Source organism: Chaetodon trifascialis, chromosome 9 (genome assembly GCF_039877785.1).
Source record: "Chaetodon trifascialis isolate fChaTrf1 chromosome 9, fChaTrf1.hap1, whole genome shotgun sequence".
Classification (NCBI taxonomy): Eukaryota; Metazoa; Chordata; class Actinopteri; order Chaetodontiformes; family Chaetodontidae; genus Chaetodon; species Chaetodon trifascialis.
The window spans coordinates 4,448,197-4,466,470 of NC_092064.1; the positions used below are offsets into that span (position 1 = coordinate 4,448,197).

General features: G+C 41.7%; 1 protein-coding gene across 2 annotated transcripts in view; it reads right to left on the reverse strand.

Annotated features, from left to right (window-relative positions):
- Nucleotides 1-18,274, reverse strand: part of sgsm2 (small G protein signaling modulator 2) — an 87,858-nt gene that overhangs the window by 21,052 nt on the left and 48,532 nt on the right. For both annotated transcript variants that reach the window (XM_070969866.1, XM_070969867.1), the window contains exons 4-5: nucleotides 11,400-11,568; nucleotides 3,178-3,345 (exon numbers count right to left, since the gene is read on the reverse strand). In XM_070969866.1, coding sequence (XP_070825967.1) covers nucleotides 3,178-3,345; nucleotides 11,400-11,568 — 337 coding nt within the window. The remainder of the gene's footprint in view (nucleotides 1-3,177; nucleotides 3,346-11,399; nucleotides 11,569-18,274) is intronic.

The window sequence follows — 18,274 nt, forward strand, 5'->3', positions numbered from 1 at the left end:
ACAAAGCTAGTTAACCTTTTAAAAAAGCAGGTCACCTTGATAACCATGGCACACCTGCACTATTTTACCACACTAACAGCCTAAATAATGACGACTAGACAACTGTGGTGAGATGAGAATCTGACGGCACTCACACAAGGCGAAGTGATAATGTGACGTTATACAAGTGTCTGCTGTGTTGAAACTACAACGTTCTGAAGATAAACTATTAAAAGCGCATCTCAGACAATTTCCCTGTTGTTTTATGCCAGCTTTACAAATGTGGAAATACATTACTTCACTGATCGTGAAGCCTGATGTCAGTCTACAGTCGTGTGGTTTATCAGTGAAGTGTCTGAACTCTGCAGACTGGAGTCTCAGTGCCAAACACATAGATCCATGTTCTATACACTCTCCTCTATGAAGCCTCTGTGTCCTCACTGTGCTGCATCATTAGAAGCTCTGATGAGCTCGTTGTGGGTCACTTCTCTCGCCTGATCTCGCTGCTCTCTCGCTCTTCATCTGCTTGCAGTTCTCATTAGCTCCATGTTGTTGACTGTAGCTGCTGTGGCTGCTCTGACAGACAGCACCATGGTGTTCATGTTTGCTGCTGACTGTAGTGTAAAACATTCTCAAATTAGCGTGACTGTATGATAATGTTTTTGGAATTTATGCCAGATAGGCGTGTTAGGCCTACAAACCTACTACTGGACATATCACCACTCTTATTTCAGAAATGTTGAATTAAAAACATCATCGAGCTGTCTCATCTCCTTTGTTCTTGAAAGACAGACTGTGTTACAGTTAATGTGCTGATGATCTGATCAGGAGCCTGTGCATACAATAGCTCAGTGTACACCTTGAAAGGCTGACTTGATTGTGCTTTGAAGCTGTCATGGCTCATACAGACTGTGGATGTTGTAATGTGGCATGTTGTTGGGCTGAATGGTTGTGTTGCTTTCAATGTTGCTGCTGCAAGGACTTGTGGGATGCCATTATCTCCTTTCCTTTCATAAACGACGGTCCAGTATTCTTTGCTCAAGGAGATAAGAAGCACCTTTCCTTAGCAGTTAGAGAATTCAAACAGCTCGGATCATTTCATGCAGTTGGAAACCTTCCTACGCAAAAAAGGACTACTTGACCAGACACCTGCTCTTATTGTTTCTCTCTCCCCCAGCTTATACCTTGTTGGTGTATTGTATTTGTCATTATCTGTACTACCTTATTGTTACATCAAATAAACTTATTTGCAGTTGCTCATGTGTTCTGTGTGACAACTGAGTCTTTCAAACTAAACAATTAGGAGACTAATTCTGCTCCCTGAATCACCCAAGTAACCAGTCCAAACAACGTAATAAAAACCTTGCATGATGGTTCCTCCAAAAATCACAGCCACAGTGCTGAACACCAAAAACACTTTGATCCATACTTCTAAAATGCATCTAAACTCGTCGAAGCATTCACAAAGGATCATAAATCAAACAGGTTTGCATCCTGGATGGCCCGCACTCTGTCACAACCTAGCTTAAAGCTGGACTTACATTACAGAAAGAAAACATACAAACAACATAAACAAAACCCAACAGGTTGGAAAAGGGGGGGGGGGGGGGGGGGTGAAGAGAGCAGGCTGCTGGTGGCTGGAGCCTTGGAGGAGGTCTACACAGGTGCCACCACAGTGCCTCAGCAGACCTCCCTGCAGGCTGCAGGACGAGGCCAGCTGAACCACTGAAGGCAGAAAAAGAGGGGTCATAACATAGCCACAGATCAACTGGGCTGTTTCTTTTCTTCCTGGCTGGACTCCTGCCATTGCAAATGCTTTAATATTTTTTTTTTCTATTATTGCAGCTCTGCATAAAATGAGGCAACTCTGTGACGATTAAATCTTTTAAAAGTGAATGAGATGATAATCAGACACTGAAAGTAAACTGTTGCCTTTAATTCTCTCTCTCTATATTTGGCACAGAGTATCTGCAGTTGTCCTTTTTGGTTCTGCATTTGTTACTTTTGACTGTTTTTATTCATAATAGTTTCTTTTTCATGAGACTAAAAGCACCAAAATGTAGAAATTAAATGAATATCTCTGGATTATCCATTTATTTTCACACTCACTCAAGACAAATGAATATGTTGAAAATGACAACCTCATCTACACAGGCCAATGTAAGACCTCCCACATGTACTTAGATGTAAGGTTGAAACACAGGTGAATGCCTTCTCAGATGTTTGCGTGGATGTCTCAAAGCTTTTGATTTTTCTTCCCTGATTTGAACTCACCTCATGACAGGAGTTGGATCAACCAATGCTTCCTTGAAGCACAGATTCTGTGTAGGCTTGCAGAAACGTTTATGTGTACATCTATCATAAATGTATTTGTATATATCCTGGTGTATATTTCATATATAAAAAAAAAAAAAAATCCCTTTTTGCTGCCACAGTAACCAAATTTCCCTACAGATATCACCACTTCATCTCATATCATTTGAAGTACTCCTTTGCTGCTACTGATACTGTTGTATGTGACTGGCAGGATAGCAGCAGGATAAGAACAACCCAGACTTAACAGCCAGTTGATAAGCAGCTTATTATTATTTGTCCAGGATCACTAATGTCAGGCGCAAAAGCCAGAGAGAGCCAGACTTTGTTAAACTTGCTTCATTATTCAGGCTGCAGGTCTATAGAGGGTGTTGTCGGTGATAGATTTCCTGCTTTGTGACTGTTGAACACTTGCTCTTTATGTCAGAGAAACTTGACATTTACCATGGATCAGATAAAATGAACTACACTGCAGTCCTCTGTAGTGTAGTTTTCTATATTTGCCCAGTGCTCAACAGGAACAACAACACTACGACACACTGCAGAAGTTTGAGGTTGGATTTTCTCCATTTAAAAAGTGACTAAACCTGTCATATGTTCAGTTCACATGTCTGTGAACCCCAGCAGTATCCTTCATGTTTGAGGTTTTGATCAGTGAAGTGCTAGTGCATCATTTTGAGTGTGGACAGCTTGTTGAAGCACACAGGGGTTGTTAGCCAGACGGTGCGCAGAACAAAGCAACCACAGAGCGAACACAGGAGCAGAACGGAGCACTAAATAGGTAATTCAATGGACTGTTCATCATTCAGCTACAACAAAGCCTGGAGCGGAGTGCTGTGAGTCACTGCGGTGCAATGCCAGGGAGCCAAGAATAAAACAAAGCACCTGGAGTTGTCCACGATGTACTGAACTATCTTGTCCAGAACTTTCTCGAAGAGAGCCGTCCGGACCCAGATGTGTTTGATGGCCTGGGCAGAGAGGGGCTGAGGGGGGCGGCTGGTGGTGGAGGAGCCCTGTCTCCTCAGAGGTTCATGGCCGACGCTCTGGGTTCTCCTGCAGAGCGCAAAGCACAATACAATTAACTAACCACTATTACAGAGGGCGGTTCATGTTTGTTTGTTTCACACAAGACTTTGCAGTCTGATACTGATATGAATGTAATCAAAATAAATCAGATAACTATACACTGACTGTTCTTTTTTGCTGTACTTTTGGCCCATAGTTTTGTCTTTATTAGACAGCATACAGTAGACACGTTTACAGGAAATGAGGTTTCATGCATATGTTGCAATTACATGGCCAGCATCAGAAACAACTGGTTCATTTTTTTACATAGACACAAAAGATAAACAAAACATTTGAATAAGAATCCCATCACCATTCCCTTCACTCAAGATGAACACTAAGCAGGACATTTTACAGTTGAAAAATACACAAATGGACGGGTAATAAGACGATGAGGTGAAATTTCTGATCTGCTTGTTGTGTTTGCAGCTGTCTCCAGGTTTGACACATGACGAGCCCTGCTGTGTCCCACAAATCCCCCTGCCCTTCCTATCACTCCTTTGTGTTGCACGTGGTTGGTTGTTGTCAGTAATCAGTGTCAGTATTTTGTTTATAATCAAGATAAGGCTGTCTAAATCTTTCTAGATCTCTCAGATCCACAGACACCCCTCTGCACAGACACCATACAAAATACAGCATCGTTTTAGTGCAATAAAACTGGCTGCTGCATTGTGTAGCATTTTTCTTCTGCTAATACAGTAAGTCCATTTAGCATGAATCTTAATTTAAGGACCATGTTTGGCATGGTAGCATCTATCAGTGTCTGGAGTCTTTCTTGTGAAGAATAACCAATCAATAACCATACAGATCAAAACTAAGAGTGACACTTCAACAATTCAACATGTCTTAGTCCATCTTGATGTGTGTGTGTGTGTGTGTGTGTGTGTGTGTGTGTGTGTGTGTGTGTGTGTGTGTGTGTGTGTGTGTGTGTGTGTGTGTGTGGTGGTTAATACCAACAGCATAAGTTCCTCCCACACAGCAGATCATATTTGATACATAAGAGATCATTATTATGTCCTATTACCTTTATGACGATGTGATTAACTGCTAATGTGTAATGTAAGATGTCTATTATGATGTGACATAAGCAAGCCAGATAGGAATAATGAGTGTAATAAGAATAATAGTCAAAAGCGTTTTTAACAGCTTAATGAGTTGCTACGTACAGTTGTTCATTCCAACTCATGATCAATCCTAACAGCTGATCACTGGTTGTTTGCAGTCAGTCCGTACCATGTCAGACAAAAGGTGCCATGTTATGTTAGTCATCATGGCTGAAGTATTTCATGAATATGGAGGCAGATGCATCATGTCAGGCTGAAGAGAGCAGCACTTTCACTCCAGACTGAGTTTGATCTCTACAGAAATCAGACAAAAACACTCACACACACCCACTTCAACAAGCTAATGAGTTTGTGTTTGTGTGTCTGTGCTGAGGGGGGCTGCCACAGTCACGATGTTAGCAATCCCCCAGCGCGCCTGTGTGTGTGTTTGTGTGTGTGTTTGAAGGGGGGGTTTCAGCTAAGTCACGATTTTTGCAGTCCCTAACCATTTTGAATAAGTGTGTGTGTGTGTGTGTGTGTGTGTGTGTGTGCATGTGTGCATGCAGTGACAGATACTCCAGGGGGGAGGTGGAGCTTGAGGATGATGTCAGAGATAAGACAGAATGCAAACCGATAGTCTCTTCCTTTTCTAAATAAAACCTGCAGTGTGTTGCAGCGTTCTCCTCTCTTCTCTTGCATCCTTAACGTATTTTTCAACTCTCAACTTGTGGTTTATGTTGCTTTTGTTGTTATTTGTAGTTGATTTGAGGAGAGATTGAGGGGGGAAGCAAAACGAGCAAAAAGCATGGCCCTGTCCATCCCTCAGTAGCAGGGGCAGAGGGGTTGTTTAGTTGCATGTCTGTCTAGTCTGCCTGACTCATTGATTCTTTATCCTTTATCGGTTTGTGCAGGTTTGAATTGATCAGTGAATCTTTGGCATCGACCATGACTGACATATCAGCAGTCTGACTGTGCACAGTGCTGATAAATCCATGCTGCTGTCCATGGTGCTGAAGTCACAGACGGACATATAATTAATTCCCTCAGTACCTCCATTCTGCCAGTTGCATCTTGGATCTATAATATTCTCTAAATTATATACTATAAATACCCTAATTCTGTGCTTTATCCTCTATAGAACAGCATCACTTTCAAGCAACAAATAGCAATGTGTAGTCATGAAAGCGTGAAAGGATCACAGAGAAACACTGCTGACTGTAGGATTCCTATAACATTTCTATGACCATGAGTTAGCTTTGGGTAAAATGTATGTTGGTTGGTGGTGTGGGGGCCTTTCTCAGCACTGAGGCTGGCTCCTCTCCAGCTACTGGTCCACCTCTGTAGCGACTAATCCACAGACTACTCCATCTGGCCACTCTCTGGTCCCCAAGCCAAGTCCTCATGGACTGAGCTACCGCTGCCCCATAAGGCCAAAGGATGATACCATCAGTCTGTTTGTTGGTCTGCTGACCTCCTGGCCTGATCTCCTGTGCCAGGTCAAATGTCAACTGTGCAAACAAGGTCTCTCATTATCTCACAAGCAGGCAGGTTGCTATGGCATAGGCTGAACAGATTTGTGCTCCCATAAGAGTAAACTTTGATTTCAATGACCTTGTGACTTTTCCTCTACAACCTCTACACCACGTTATTTATCTATGTGTGAAGCACATGACGGTAGCTTGGTAATTCTCTAAACGTTACAGTATTTACTCATTTTCTTTCTTTCTTTATTCTGCAACCATGGGGTGTAGGTATAGGAGATAAGGTGTGCCAGGTTATAAATGAATAAACTTGAATAGGTATGCTGTTCATTCAGCTCATTGCTGGAAGAGGCTTGCATTTAAACCAACCTGCGTATCCTCATATCAACCTTCCAATACTCCTATTACAACCGATATGAAAGCTCTTTATGAGCAAAAGGAGCTATTATATTAGTTGCATCCCCTCCTTGTTGCCATGGTGATTGAATTGCACATCAAGTTTCACACACTCATTTTGCTTCAGGGGAAGAGGCTATAAAGAGATCACTATTACTACTGTAAATATTTACATGGGCTGTCCATTTGTTAGGATGGAATTGTAAGTAAGCGATTGTGACCTCAGTGAAGTCAGACAGGTTTGTGACATAAAGCTACTTTGAGTCAAGTCTGTCATTTATCTTCATCTGCTTGTATTATTAATTGTTTGCAATCCTGATTTTTCTAGTCAAACTTAGGGGCATGTCATCCTTTCAAAATCTTGAATGCATCAAAATCATCATGCATCATCTGCTCACATCTAATGATTCTTTATCAGATAGTTCTAGTTATCTGGTAAAAGTAAAGGTGCAACACATCCTCACTTGAAGTTAATAAGAGCTAATAAGCTCATGTCAGAGGCAGCTAGATGGGCCTGTGTGCCTTCCTTTTATTCAATCTGACTAGACAAGACTTGTTTTTTGGTTTCCTAGTTTATTTAATTACCCACTTTGAGATGGAAAACAGGAAAACAAAGATTTTCCTTTCTTGATGACTACAAAAACAAAAATCTTTTGTAAGCCCTTTTATAAGATTATAACTTGAAGTTTACTGACATCATAATATTTGTGTCTGTCTAGACTTTATAGTATGTGCACTGTATTTGTGCAAAGAAATACTTGTGCAGGGCCAGTTCTCTACTGGACGTCATTATTCTGGGTCAAAACCTGTGGGGTTCCTGGCTCAGCCACACAAAGTAATCCAGTCCTGCCGTTTGTTAGAGCTCAATTCTGAGGATCATTCACGAAAGCTAGACCTGAGCTGATGACTGATACATTCATTGGACAGATCATTTCAAGTTTATGAAATTGATGGCTGCAATGATAAGCCAGAAAGGCCATTAGATCTGCTGATTTTAGCTGACTGAGCATAATGAATACATCAGTGTACTAATAAAATGATTATGAAATGAAATTATGCTTGGAAATAAAAAGGTTGCTTTCCACGGAAAGATGCAATCTTCATTGTCGGTCATGGCCAACTCTGCTTCTACAGATGAGTATTAAGATTTTGGACTGACCTTTGAAGTTTTATAAAAGAGAGATAAATGTGAATATTGTGCAGACATCACTTAGAAAGCCACACATTTAATGAAACAATACATTCAATGATGTTTTGTCTGTAAGCATCCGTTCACATAAGTGTATAATCTCTTTGTAATCACAGAGGGTTTGATCAAATGTGCAAATCTCCTCTATGGAAACATCCCTTCCTGCGGGGTGCTGTGTCTCCTCCTCCATGCTGTGCTGTCATTGATCTTTACAAATTCAAAATGTCAACAAATGTCAACATGTAGCTAACTACAATTGCTTACAATGATTATAACCAGATTGCGTTTTGAGCTGACAAATGAATGTGAATATGTCAGTTTGATTTATTAAGATGTTGGATTTGCTGTATGGGGCTTGGTGATGTGCTCATGTAGAGGGACCCGCTGACATTTTCCAACAGCTACAGTGGTGGATGTACAGTTCTTTAAAGAAACAGTATTTGAGTGTAGATTGTGGGATACAGTGTGTGTGAGGTGTAATGGGTTCAGGATGCTTGAAAAGAACTGCTGCAGTTCATTTTTTGCTGAAGGGCCTTTACTTGGGAGGGGGTTTTAGACACTCGATGATTTGATAAAGACTAATAAGCCTCCATTTGAAAACAAATTAAGATATAGCCTAATGGTCAATGGCTATTTCTTGGGGAAAACTGTGAAGTTGTGCCACATAATTGCAGGTGTAAATTTAAATGATCTTTGCCATTTGTATCAAGTCAGAGCCACACAGAATGCTCAGGTCATCTTATTAGACCTCCAGCACCCTTCATATGGTGAGGTTAGTTAGCTTCCCTCAGGGTGGAGGTTTTACCTCCCCAGAGGTGACAGAAAGAGATACATAAGGTCTTTTGTTCCATCAGCTATTAGCTTTTTTTATGTTGCCCACCTGTTATAGTATGCACTACGCTAGCTATGACCTGTTGTGTAATAAAGGAAAAAAGAAGAAGAAAAAAAAAGAAGGTTTAACCAAACTTGGGTCTTGGGTCTCTTTGGGTCATTTGTAGGTCTGGCCATTATTTCTATCTCTTATGATCAAATAGTCATCAAAGTATATGCAGACAGGCTGGAAACACAAAAAGCAAAGCAGACAAAGAAGACCACTGTGGCCAGAAACAAGCAGTGAGACCATCAGACAGGTTATTCAGCTTGTCTAAACTATGTCATTTGAAAGTGACCATGCATAAAATGTTGCACAGTTGGTCTGTGAACTGTGGGGAGACTCTTGACGGACCACTGATGCATCTGTGGGCTAATTTTTGCTAGCCTTGCAAGCTACCTTATACTGTAAGCATAAAGGCATAACACACCTGTCCTGAAGGAATGAGTAAATGGCCTTTTCAGTATCAACTCTTCCTGAAATGTATCCATTTTAATGGCATAAAACACACTGTCAAACACACAGACAGAGTACTTTATTTGAGAACTGCAGTAAGACCTCACAGAGCAAGTACTGCTCAACCACTAGCTGTAGCCATCCCTGCAGAGTCTCCCACATACTGTGTTGGATGCTGCAGTGTGGGTGATTATTTTACCATTTGTCCTCACTTTCTGGCAAACAATCTAATCATCTGACCATGTGACCATTCATGTCATTCATTCTTGCCCCACTGGACTTTGCTTGAATGGTGTCGCCACATCAGAGATCTCAACTTTTCCTTTAGTGAATACATAACTATGAAAACAAAAGCCCAGCTATAATAAAATGTAATTATCCCTTAAAGTGTCTGAGCTGTTGGCACAGCAGGTCTGCTGCTAGTACTGCAGGATAGGAAATGAATGCAGATGATATGCTTGTTTTGCTCTTTACCCCGTGTGTCAGGAGGAGAAGGAGAGGAATGGAGAGAGGAAAGGAGGGTGGTGTGTTGGTGATTTATCACTTTCTCACTATCTCCTTTGGTGAGAAAAAGATTAAAAAAAGAGTTAGAGAAGGACGATTAGAAAGGAATACATCACATAGACAAGGAGCGGGGCGTCCACTGGCAGCCTTTGGCAAACAGACCCCACACACACACACACACACACACACACACACACACACACACACACACATCCAGACAAGCCAGCCCTGCTCTGCTGTAATTACCATTCACTTCACCACTGTAACTCTTTATTCAACTGTTGATGTCTGCTCATATTGTCTTTCTCTGTCTCTTGTTTCCCATCATGCTTTCTGCCTCTTTCGCTGCCAGTGGTGCAAACCACGTTGCCATGCCAACCAGGCTACATGAGAGAGGGAGCCCTGAGGTGGGATGAGAGGGGGCAGGGTGGGAACATGTCTGTGCAAGTGTGCATGACTGCATGTATGCATTCTGGTGGAGGGCTTTGATTTGTGCAAACCAGATCCATACACAATAATAAGCTTTAATGTTGTGTGCGGTCTGTCTGGGGAAATAAAGGACAATGAGATGTGACAGATGAAGGCTGATATGAAGATGGAGAGCTGAGCGCCCAGCATACCCAAACACATTTAACTCCCCTGATTTACATCTGATAATGCAGCCATGTTGCAATGACATCTCGCAACACATTCTGTCTGTGTTTTATTGTTTGTGTGTCATCTATGCAGACATGGAAGTGTGAGTGTGTGTGTGTGTGTGTGTGTGTGTGTGTGTGTGTGTGTGTGTGTGTGTGTGTGTGTGCTTCTTGCCCAAAGCTTTCTCCCCACCATTTGGAAAACTCTGCAGCCCTGGAGAGACAAGTGGTAGCCATGTGGCTCAGGCTAATGGACAATTAATGGGCTTGCAAACAGCTTGGCTAGTAAGTGCCTGCAGATAAAGCAGTTTATCATACTCTGTGTGCACATAGACGCACAAATACATATGCAAGCAAACACACCAACCCCACTGTGTCTGCATAGATGACACACACACACACACACACACACACACACACACACACACACACACACACACACACACACACACACACTTAGTAACAGACCTGAAGCTTATCACAGCTTGTACACGGATTGCTCAGCAAACAAACACTCAGCTGACCATGGATTGTGTCTGCTGGTGATGGAGTGCATCTGTAGCTGTGTGTTTTACATGGAAATAAATCCATATATATAAATATTTCACCTTGGCTGAAACAAAATGCTACTGTAACAGCAGCGTGCAGGTGTCAGGCAGTCTCAGGACCCCTGTATCAACACTCCCTGAAACTCTCAGCAATTTGGAAATTTTGTCGAATCTTAAAAATGAAGCTAATTATTTTCTATCTATCTACACTGGAAAGTGTATTGCATGTTGAAATGTTGAAAGTTGGGTAACAGCACAGAAAATATGTGTGAGCATGTGGCTAGTTCTGCTGGCGCTGCGTGGATGAAATACTAAAGCAGGAATGAAAGAAGATGTGCGTGTGTTTTACACAGTGATTTCAGGCCCTCATTTTACAACCTTTAATTCAAATATGGTTTAATATGTTTTTAGCATATCAAAAAAAACATATTTAGTTTTATTTGTTCAATACAAAAGCCAAAATGTCTGCTGTGACAAAAGTAACCAAAGACACGATGTATAGAGGAAGTTCCTGTTATTGTGTCCACTCCGTATAAAAACAGCCTTTGACAGCAAATTTATCACAGCTGATGCTAATTAGTTGATATTCCATAATTAAGGCTACACTAGGAGTCTTATTATCCTCTATCACAAAGTGGGCTGTAATAGACGAAGAGTGTCTCCTCCTCTCTAATTAAGACAGCAGATTCACTCAATTTGCACAAATTACATTCTGATGGTGGTGTCAGGTGTGGTCCCATTTTCTGAGTGAGAACACTCCACTCAGAAAATGATGAATTGAAACTTCAACGTGAAATCAAAACTGTCTCTTGAATAGTATTCAGCGAGCGCTCACTCACTGTTTCATGGTCACAGTTTTGTATGAACTCAGTAGGAAAGTGAAAATGGAGTTGGAGTGGAGAAGAACTCTGTTACCAACCTGGTGAGATCAGCCTGCTGCTGGAGTTGCTCTTGCACTTTGCGGCAAACCTCGGCGGCCGTCTCGTAGACTTTACCGACTTTGGTGAAGAGGGCAGCAATCTTGTCGCTGCGGAGAAAACCAGCTGCCCGTCTCTTCAGCAGGTGACCCAGGCAGGCCTCGATGGCAGCTGGAGGGAGAGGAGAGAAGAGTTGGGAATGCTAATATTGACAAGAGGAGACTAAGGCTAAAAAAAGGAGATGGAATTGAGGACAACAGAATAAAACAAATAAGTCTAAAACATTCACCGTGCTCAGCTGCAAAGGAAGGAAGAGAAGGACATCTTCAATTTATGATTACGAACATGATAATGCCAACAAATGGTGCCTAAGTCTGCACTGTTCATCACACACCACAATATGAGACTGCCTCACTGCTGGTGGAGCTAAAAAGAGCATTTGCCTTGAGGGTGACACAAGACGAAATGCCATGAGGTCATTGAGTTCAAAAAGGGCTCAAATCTTTTATAAGGATACTGTGTTCCAAGATGGTTCCCCTTTTTAGGGTGGATAGTACATGTGCACTGCAGTCCTAGAAATGTCCTCTGGGGTTGGCTGACAACCTGCACAGCTGAGCGGCTTGAAATCATTTGCTGATATGGTCCTTCAGTAATGATTGTGTATGGCTGTTTTTGGGCCGGTGTGTGTCACATGATGCTGCAGCACTGAGCGTGGACACTGAGCCAAAATCGCCTCGCAGTCCACAGTAACAGCTGTGGACTTGGTTTATCTTGTTGTGTGAGTGTACTGGTGCCGGCTGTTAGGCATGGGCAGTATAGGCAAATGCTAGAGGCAGTGATGCACGCAAATAGCATGTGATCAAAAGATGACATCAGAATTAGCATTTCCTTCTGCAGTGTACAGACCACGAGCAAGCAATTTTCATGGCTTGTTGGCAGACGTTCACACTCAGACCATTCCAAAGTCACTATGTACTCAGTGTGCTTGTCAGAATACAACATTTTTCTTGTGCAAACTCGACATTAGGGGAGAGTGGCTCTAAAGCTTGTGAGGTGTCCAAAACGGAAATGGTTCGCCCTCTGTTGAGCAAGAATGTGTTTGTTAAAGAAAAGAAAACCATCCCTTTTGTTCTTGTATGTAGAGTTTTCTTAAAACACAAATGTCTACAGCCATCATGGCAATCTGTCCAGTCAAATCTAAGGAAGGTGTTAGATTTGCTAATTAGTAGACAGACAATGTGTGTAGTATGAAATTTGTAATGTCTGTGCAAATGAGCTGGACACAACAGTGTCCTCTGCATCTACACAAACGTCAACATGTTACTGCGACTCATTCCTCCAGGCCCTCAGAGTTTTGCTAATGGACTTGTGTGTGGAGATAATGTTATTAGTGAACACTTTCCTCTCTATCTCTTGTTCTAGAGGAGAGATGATGACCGCTTATTAAATCAGAAGCTACACAGGCAAATGTCATTTTGAGAAGTGAGGCACAATTGCTGGCCACCTACAACATCTTTATATATTTAGAGGGGTGGAAATAGAAATGTGCGCCAAGCTGCTCCCTGAGTGTGACCTTTATGCTGTGGGTACTTGTGTTGTCCATTCATTACTACTAAAGACAGGATCATATAAGCTTTAATGACCACTGTGGGGTAAATCGGCTCTCGTTGAACTAATGATCAAATTTAACAAACCATTCAGCACCAAAGACCAAAGCAGCCCGAGCACTCATATTTTCACGGTGAATCAGCAATGTTATCTGTAAGTATTATTAATATTTTGACAGTGTACTGTACAGAGCTGTCTATGTTGCCTTTTGGCCACCAAGGTCGCTCCAAACAAATAGCATATCACCAGAATAACTGCTAATTCTAATTTTTTAGTAGTGTGCGTCAACTTTATCAGTAAATCCACACAGCAACGTAACCTAAAACTGAAAAATTTCCTACATTCATTCCATTTTTACAGATGCTCAAATGAGTCATATGTGTACGGTAAAACTATACGAAAGCACAAATGTACTGTTGTATGCCAACAGTACATTAGCATATGAGAAGTAGCAGTAACACAGAAGTGGTCCAGAGAAATGAACTGACTCATATGCAGAAAACGAGGAAGACACGAAGGTAAATAGTCTCTTTCTAGCTGTGACCCATCCATTAGCCGTCTCCCTCCTGTAATTGCTGCTTTAATGCTCAGCCGTAATAAGCTTTTCAGCTCTGATGGTAAAAGCGAAACTGTGACACAGTTATTCAAGCAGAAACGGAGAATTTGCCTCGTGCTCATTTCGATGTACAGTATGTGGTTTAATAAGTTTGAATAATGTGCTGACTTACTGGTAAACAAAAATGAAATAAAGGGTTTCTGAAAAAGTACTGCATTCATGCAAATGGGTCTCTAAGCATACTGCAGAGAACAGCTTCGTTAATAGCTTTGTTAATTTGAGAGAGAAAAATCCATCTGCAGTGTGAATTCATATCAGCTCTGAGCTTTTGTGGATATGTTTTTCCTGTGTGAGGTGAATCCAGTAGATATTGCAGTGGAATATAATGACCAACAACAACAACAACAATGACACGACTCTCTGAGATGCTTGGAAAACTAGTACTTTATGGGTGTAATAGTCTGCTTTTATTGCTGCTGTTGGAGCTTTAGAGGAAGCGCTGAGAGGCTTGAGGTTTTTTGCTCAAAAAGCTCTCCGTACAGTGTCTTCACAGCAGCTTTATTCTGGCAGATTAACTTGTGGAGAAGTATGGTCAGTATCTAATAATACTGTGGGAATAGTAAAGATTATCAGCAGTAAAGTTTGAGTTGAAGTGGAGGGTTACAGGGAGCGTGTAATAGTCTTAGAGGGATCATTAATGCATGGTTGTTTCTGTGGAAACACAGAAATCAAGCAGAGGCTACGCACAGCTCTCCCACGGGAGAGACTGCACCCCGCTCCTCTCATTCTGCTGCCTTCCCTCATGACCGGCCTGCTAATTCATGTTTTGGTTGTCTGTGGCTCTGATGAATCATCAAATCCTTTCCATTATGAGCATAATTGCCTTCATGTGTGCTTCTTCTTAAAACCTATCTTTACACCCTGGCTCCCCCCCCAACTAATTATCTTACCTTCCGTTGTTTGTCTACTGCAACTTAATTTTGTGGATGTTTGTGAATTCTCTGTCTTCTTATTTCAATACTGTTCTTTTTACTTTAGTTTTATTTATTTAACTGCACTACGTTCGGCACTTTGGTCAGTGTGAACTGTTAAAATTTGCTTTAAAAACAAATCTTACTCACTTACTTACTTCATATTGGGACTGAGGAAAAAACATAAATGTAAATAAATACTTTCATTTTGACATACCTGGGACCACAAGAGCAGAGGAACAGTTCATCTCAGCATGGTTACAACACACTCACAACACACACTGCGTTTTCTGTTTTGTGTGGCACATTTGGCTACTCCCTACAGTTCCAGCTCCACCTGTCATCCATCCATCTACAACCAATAACAGATGATATATGGTACACTTATGTTAAGGCATCATTGGTTTTGCATATATTCGGAATAATCTGGACCAATGAGCATTTACTGCACAGCCTGTGACCACCTCTGCACCAAAGCACAATCTGCTCTCTGACACTGTTGTGATCATGGCCTCCTTTTAAGGGCTCAGAAGCCAGAAAGGGTGAGAACTGTCCGGCTCCTGCCAGTATGCCAATGCTACTGAGATCACTGCCTCTCAATTAATGTGATTTTGTATAGCCTCATACATGTATTGTACAAATACTTAGACACACTTGCATCCCCATCTAAATTCAATAGATGATCCTCTGTATTTTTGTATAATTTGTATGACTGTTCTTCAAAAGCATTTGTGCTGACATAAAACTAAACGAAAGTGTCTTAGAGGTAGTGGCAGTTGGATCTGGGGCTGTCTCCACTGAGATCATTAGCAGATCTAATGAAGATAAAGCTAATTAGGCAGCACCACTTGTCTCCCGTCCAGTCTGTATCTGTCTGTCTGACAAACTCTGTCTCAGAATTCCTGAGTGTCTGGTGTTGTCAGTGCCAGACTGTCTCCACTCTCTAAGCTCTCTAAGACAGCTCCTGTCTCACCCCTGTGTCTACGACAGCCTTTGTTTTCTGTCTCACTCGCTGCAGAAAGCCTGCTGGTATGTCAGGGTCTACAACACTCTGATCTGACTGACAATGTATAGCAGACAAAAGGTTAGAAACTGCTCCCAAAAGCACCTGGTCAAGTGGCAAAAACTGGTTACACTTACTGTACAAAAAGAGGAAATTCAGACTAGACCAGCCCAGAGAAGCTACAGCATGCCAGTCATTGTGAATTTTACCTCAGTACAACTGGTGGCCAATGTTGTCTAACTTGCTGGTGCGACCACCAGCACACCTTGTTTTTAGCTTTTTTTCAACCACAGAGGAGTGATAGATAATTGAATAAATACAGAAACAAACCACCAGCAACAAAAACAATAGCAATAATAATACTACTAATGTTACATAATGTATTGTAAGCTATATGTAGCTTATGTGAGCACTGCACAAAATTGAGCACAGAGGTCAGCCACTTCCCAGTTCACTGGATTATTCCTGTAGCGAGGTGCTGGGATTTGAATAAGAAAACGGATGGTTTGGGAAATGAACTACTTCATCATGCACCTGTATAGTAGCAAAGAATGTGTGAATTACATTTCTCAGTGCTTAACAATGAAAGAGCGTTTAGCACTGAGCATGCGTGGCTAGTCTGCATCATAACCACTCAGCTACCAGGAAGCCCCAGCAGTCTGCTACATTTCAATCTGTTTATGTTCACAAGACGTAAAAACCTGCTGCACTCAGCTTCCTGCCACCAACAGCATTACTTCAGCTGGTGAGCATGAAAGACATCCTCTGTCATTTTTCACTTTACATGTTTTATATTGACTTTAATGTAGCTGAATTTGAATTGAGAGTCACTATTCTGAGATGTAGAGATGCAAAAGATATCTTGGTAAATACTGCTGTTCTGCTGGTAAAGATTATTACAAAAACAATGATGAGTTACAGTAAACTGTGAAGGCTATTCATAACATTCACTCTGTGAGCAGACAAAAGACATGACAGAATCTCTCTGTTGATCATAATATCTCTGGGTAGCGCTGACAACAATAATATACAGCTGCATGTATGTGCGAGCTATGATTGATGACTTTAATAATCCTGGTAAGAACAGGCCTTACAAGTCGACAGACACACAGGGTGGACGCCTGTCAATGTGACATGTGCATTACTGTTTAAATGCATATCAAAGGTTATGTATGCAGTGTGTGTGTGTGTGTGTGTGTGTGTGTGTGTGTGTGTGTGTGTGTGTGTGTGTGTGTGTGTGTGTGTGTCTAGGTGATTTAAGTGGGTGGTTGTGTGCACTTTCATATTAAAACATTTGTTTCTGTGCAGCAGTCGCTGCTGGTGGTTTATCTCATGGTGGATTTGTAGCTCTCATAGCTTCATGCCTCAAAGGAGAAATCCACCCTCGAATCCTTCAATAGTGATTGAAAACTATTGGTGAACGCAGCTCCTACTTCTGGGACATGTTTTTTGGTTGTGAAGTTGCTAGCAAAATGTGGACAGCATAGGATCATACGTATTTTCAGCACAGATAGAGAGAAATCAATAATCAGAGTTAGCTTTTAATAGCCTATAACATAATGTGCTGCACACACCCCTACACGGAGCTGTGAGCAAAGACCTCAGAGCCACAGAAGCTTTGAAAAGAGGGCGATCTTTTCAAAGCCTTGGAGGATACTTCTGCACGTGATTATTGCACTGAATCTCCCCATGAAGTGCAAAATCTCTGAGTTGTGAAACAGTTTGATTTAGGCTTAGAGCAGCTAAAATTGGAAAGCTTTCATTTGCAGATAGAGTTCAGGTGGCCCCTCAGCGCTTACAGTTAGATCATCTTACACCAGCCAATATAATTATGATACTAATATATTTCTCAAAGTTCAACATAAATCTATGCCACAAAACACAAATAATAAAAATGATAGGGTAGCGAAATCTATTTTTGAAGGTCCATTCTCTTTGGATAAGAAATATTCAAATATAGATTAGATTTTTTCCAGCACAGTTTCTCATACATGTAAGCTGGACTATTTTTATTCATTTTGAGTGTCTCTCCCTGACTGACTTTATGAGTCATCCTGCTGCTCCTGGACCAGTGCAGACAGAAAAAGAGACACAGTGAAGGACACCGGTGGGCCAGTGGCAGAGACTACTGAGACAGATGAAGGAGAGTACCAGGGGAAGACAACATGGAGGAGAGATGAAAACCGACAGAGATGATGTGGATTTTAGCAGAGTAGACGGGAAACACTCACTATTTCCTCCCACTTTCTCCTCGAGGTGCCCAATTCCCACAAGGGAATCACAAAGTCTGCTGCCACACAGGTGACAAAGCAGAGTTTATGGAGCAATTTCTGCAGCCACTCTGCTGCACAAAGTGTTTGTGGCAGCTAAAGCATTTCAAATAACAATGACTGAAAAAGTCCTGAAGTTCCTGCCTACATGACATTATGAAACAAACCGACTGGGCTAAAATTACAGCTGCCCTAGGCAACTTTTATATCAGTGGCTCCAAACTCCAGTGAGAGGAAAAAGATTTCATACCCTGAACTCCCGTGGGGTGAAATCAATCAGCCACAGAGATCAGGCTCACATTTACCAGCCTGACTGTGAGGGATAGATAAAAGGATAGAGCCTTTTCTCAGTGCCACATTGTTATTTCATTTCTTCCTCTAAATGCAGATTTCCCCATCAGAGATCACACCTAACGCCAAAAATCCGTTCAGGGCAAACAGGAAACGTTTGGGCATTTCGATTGTGGGG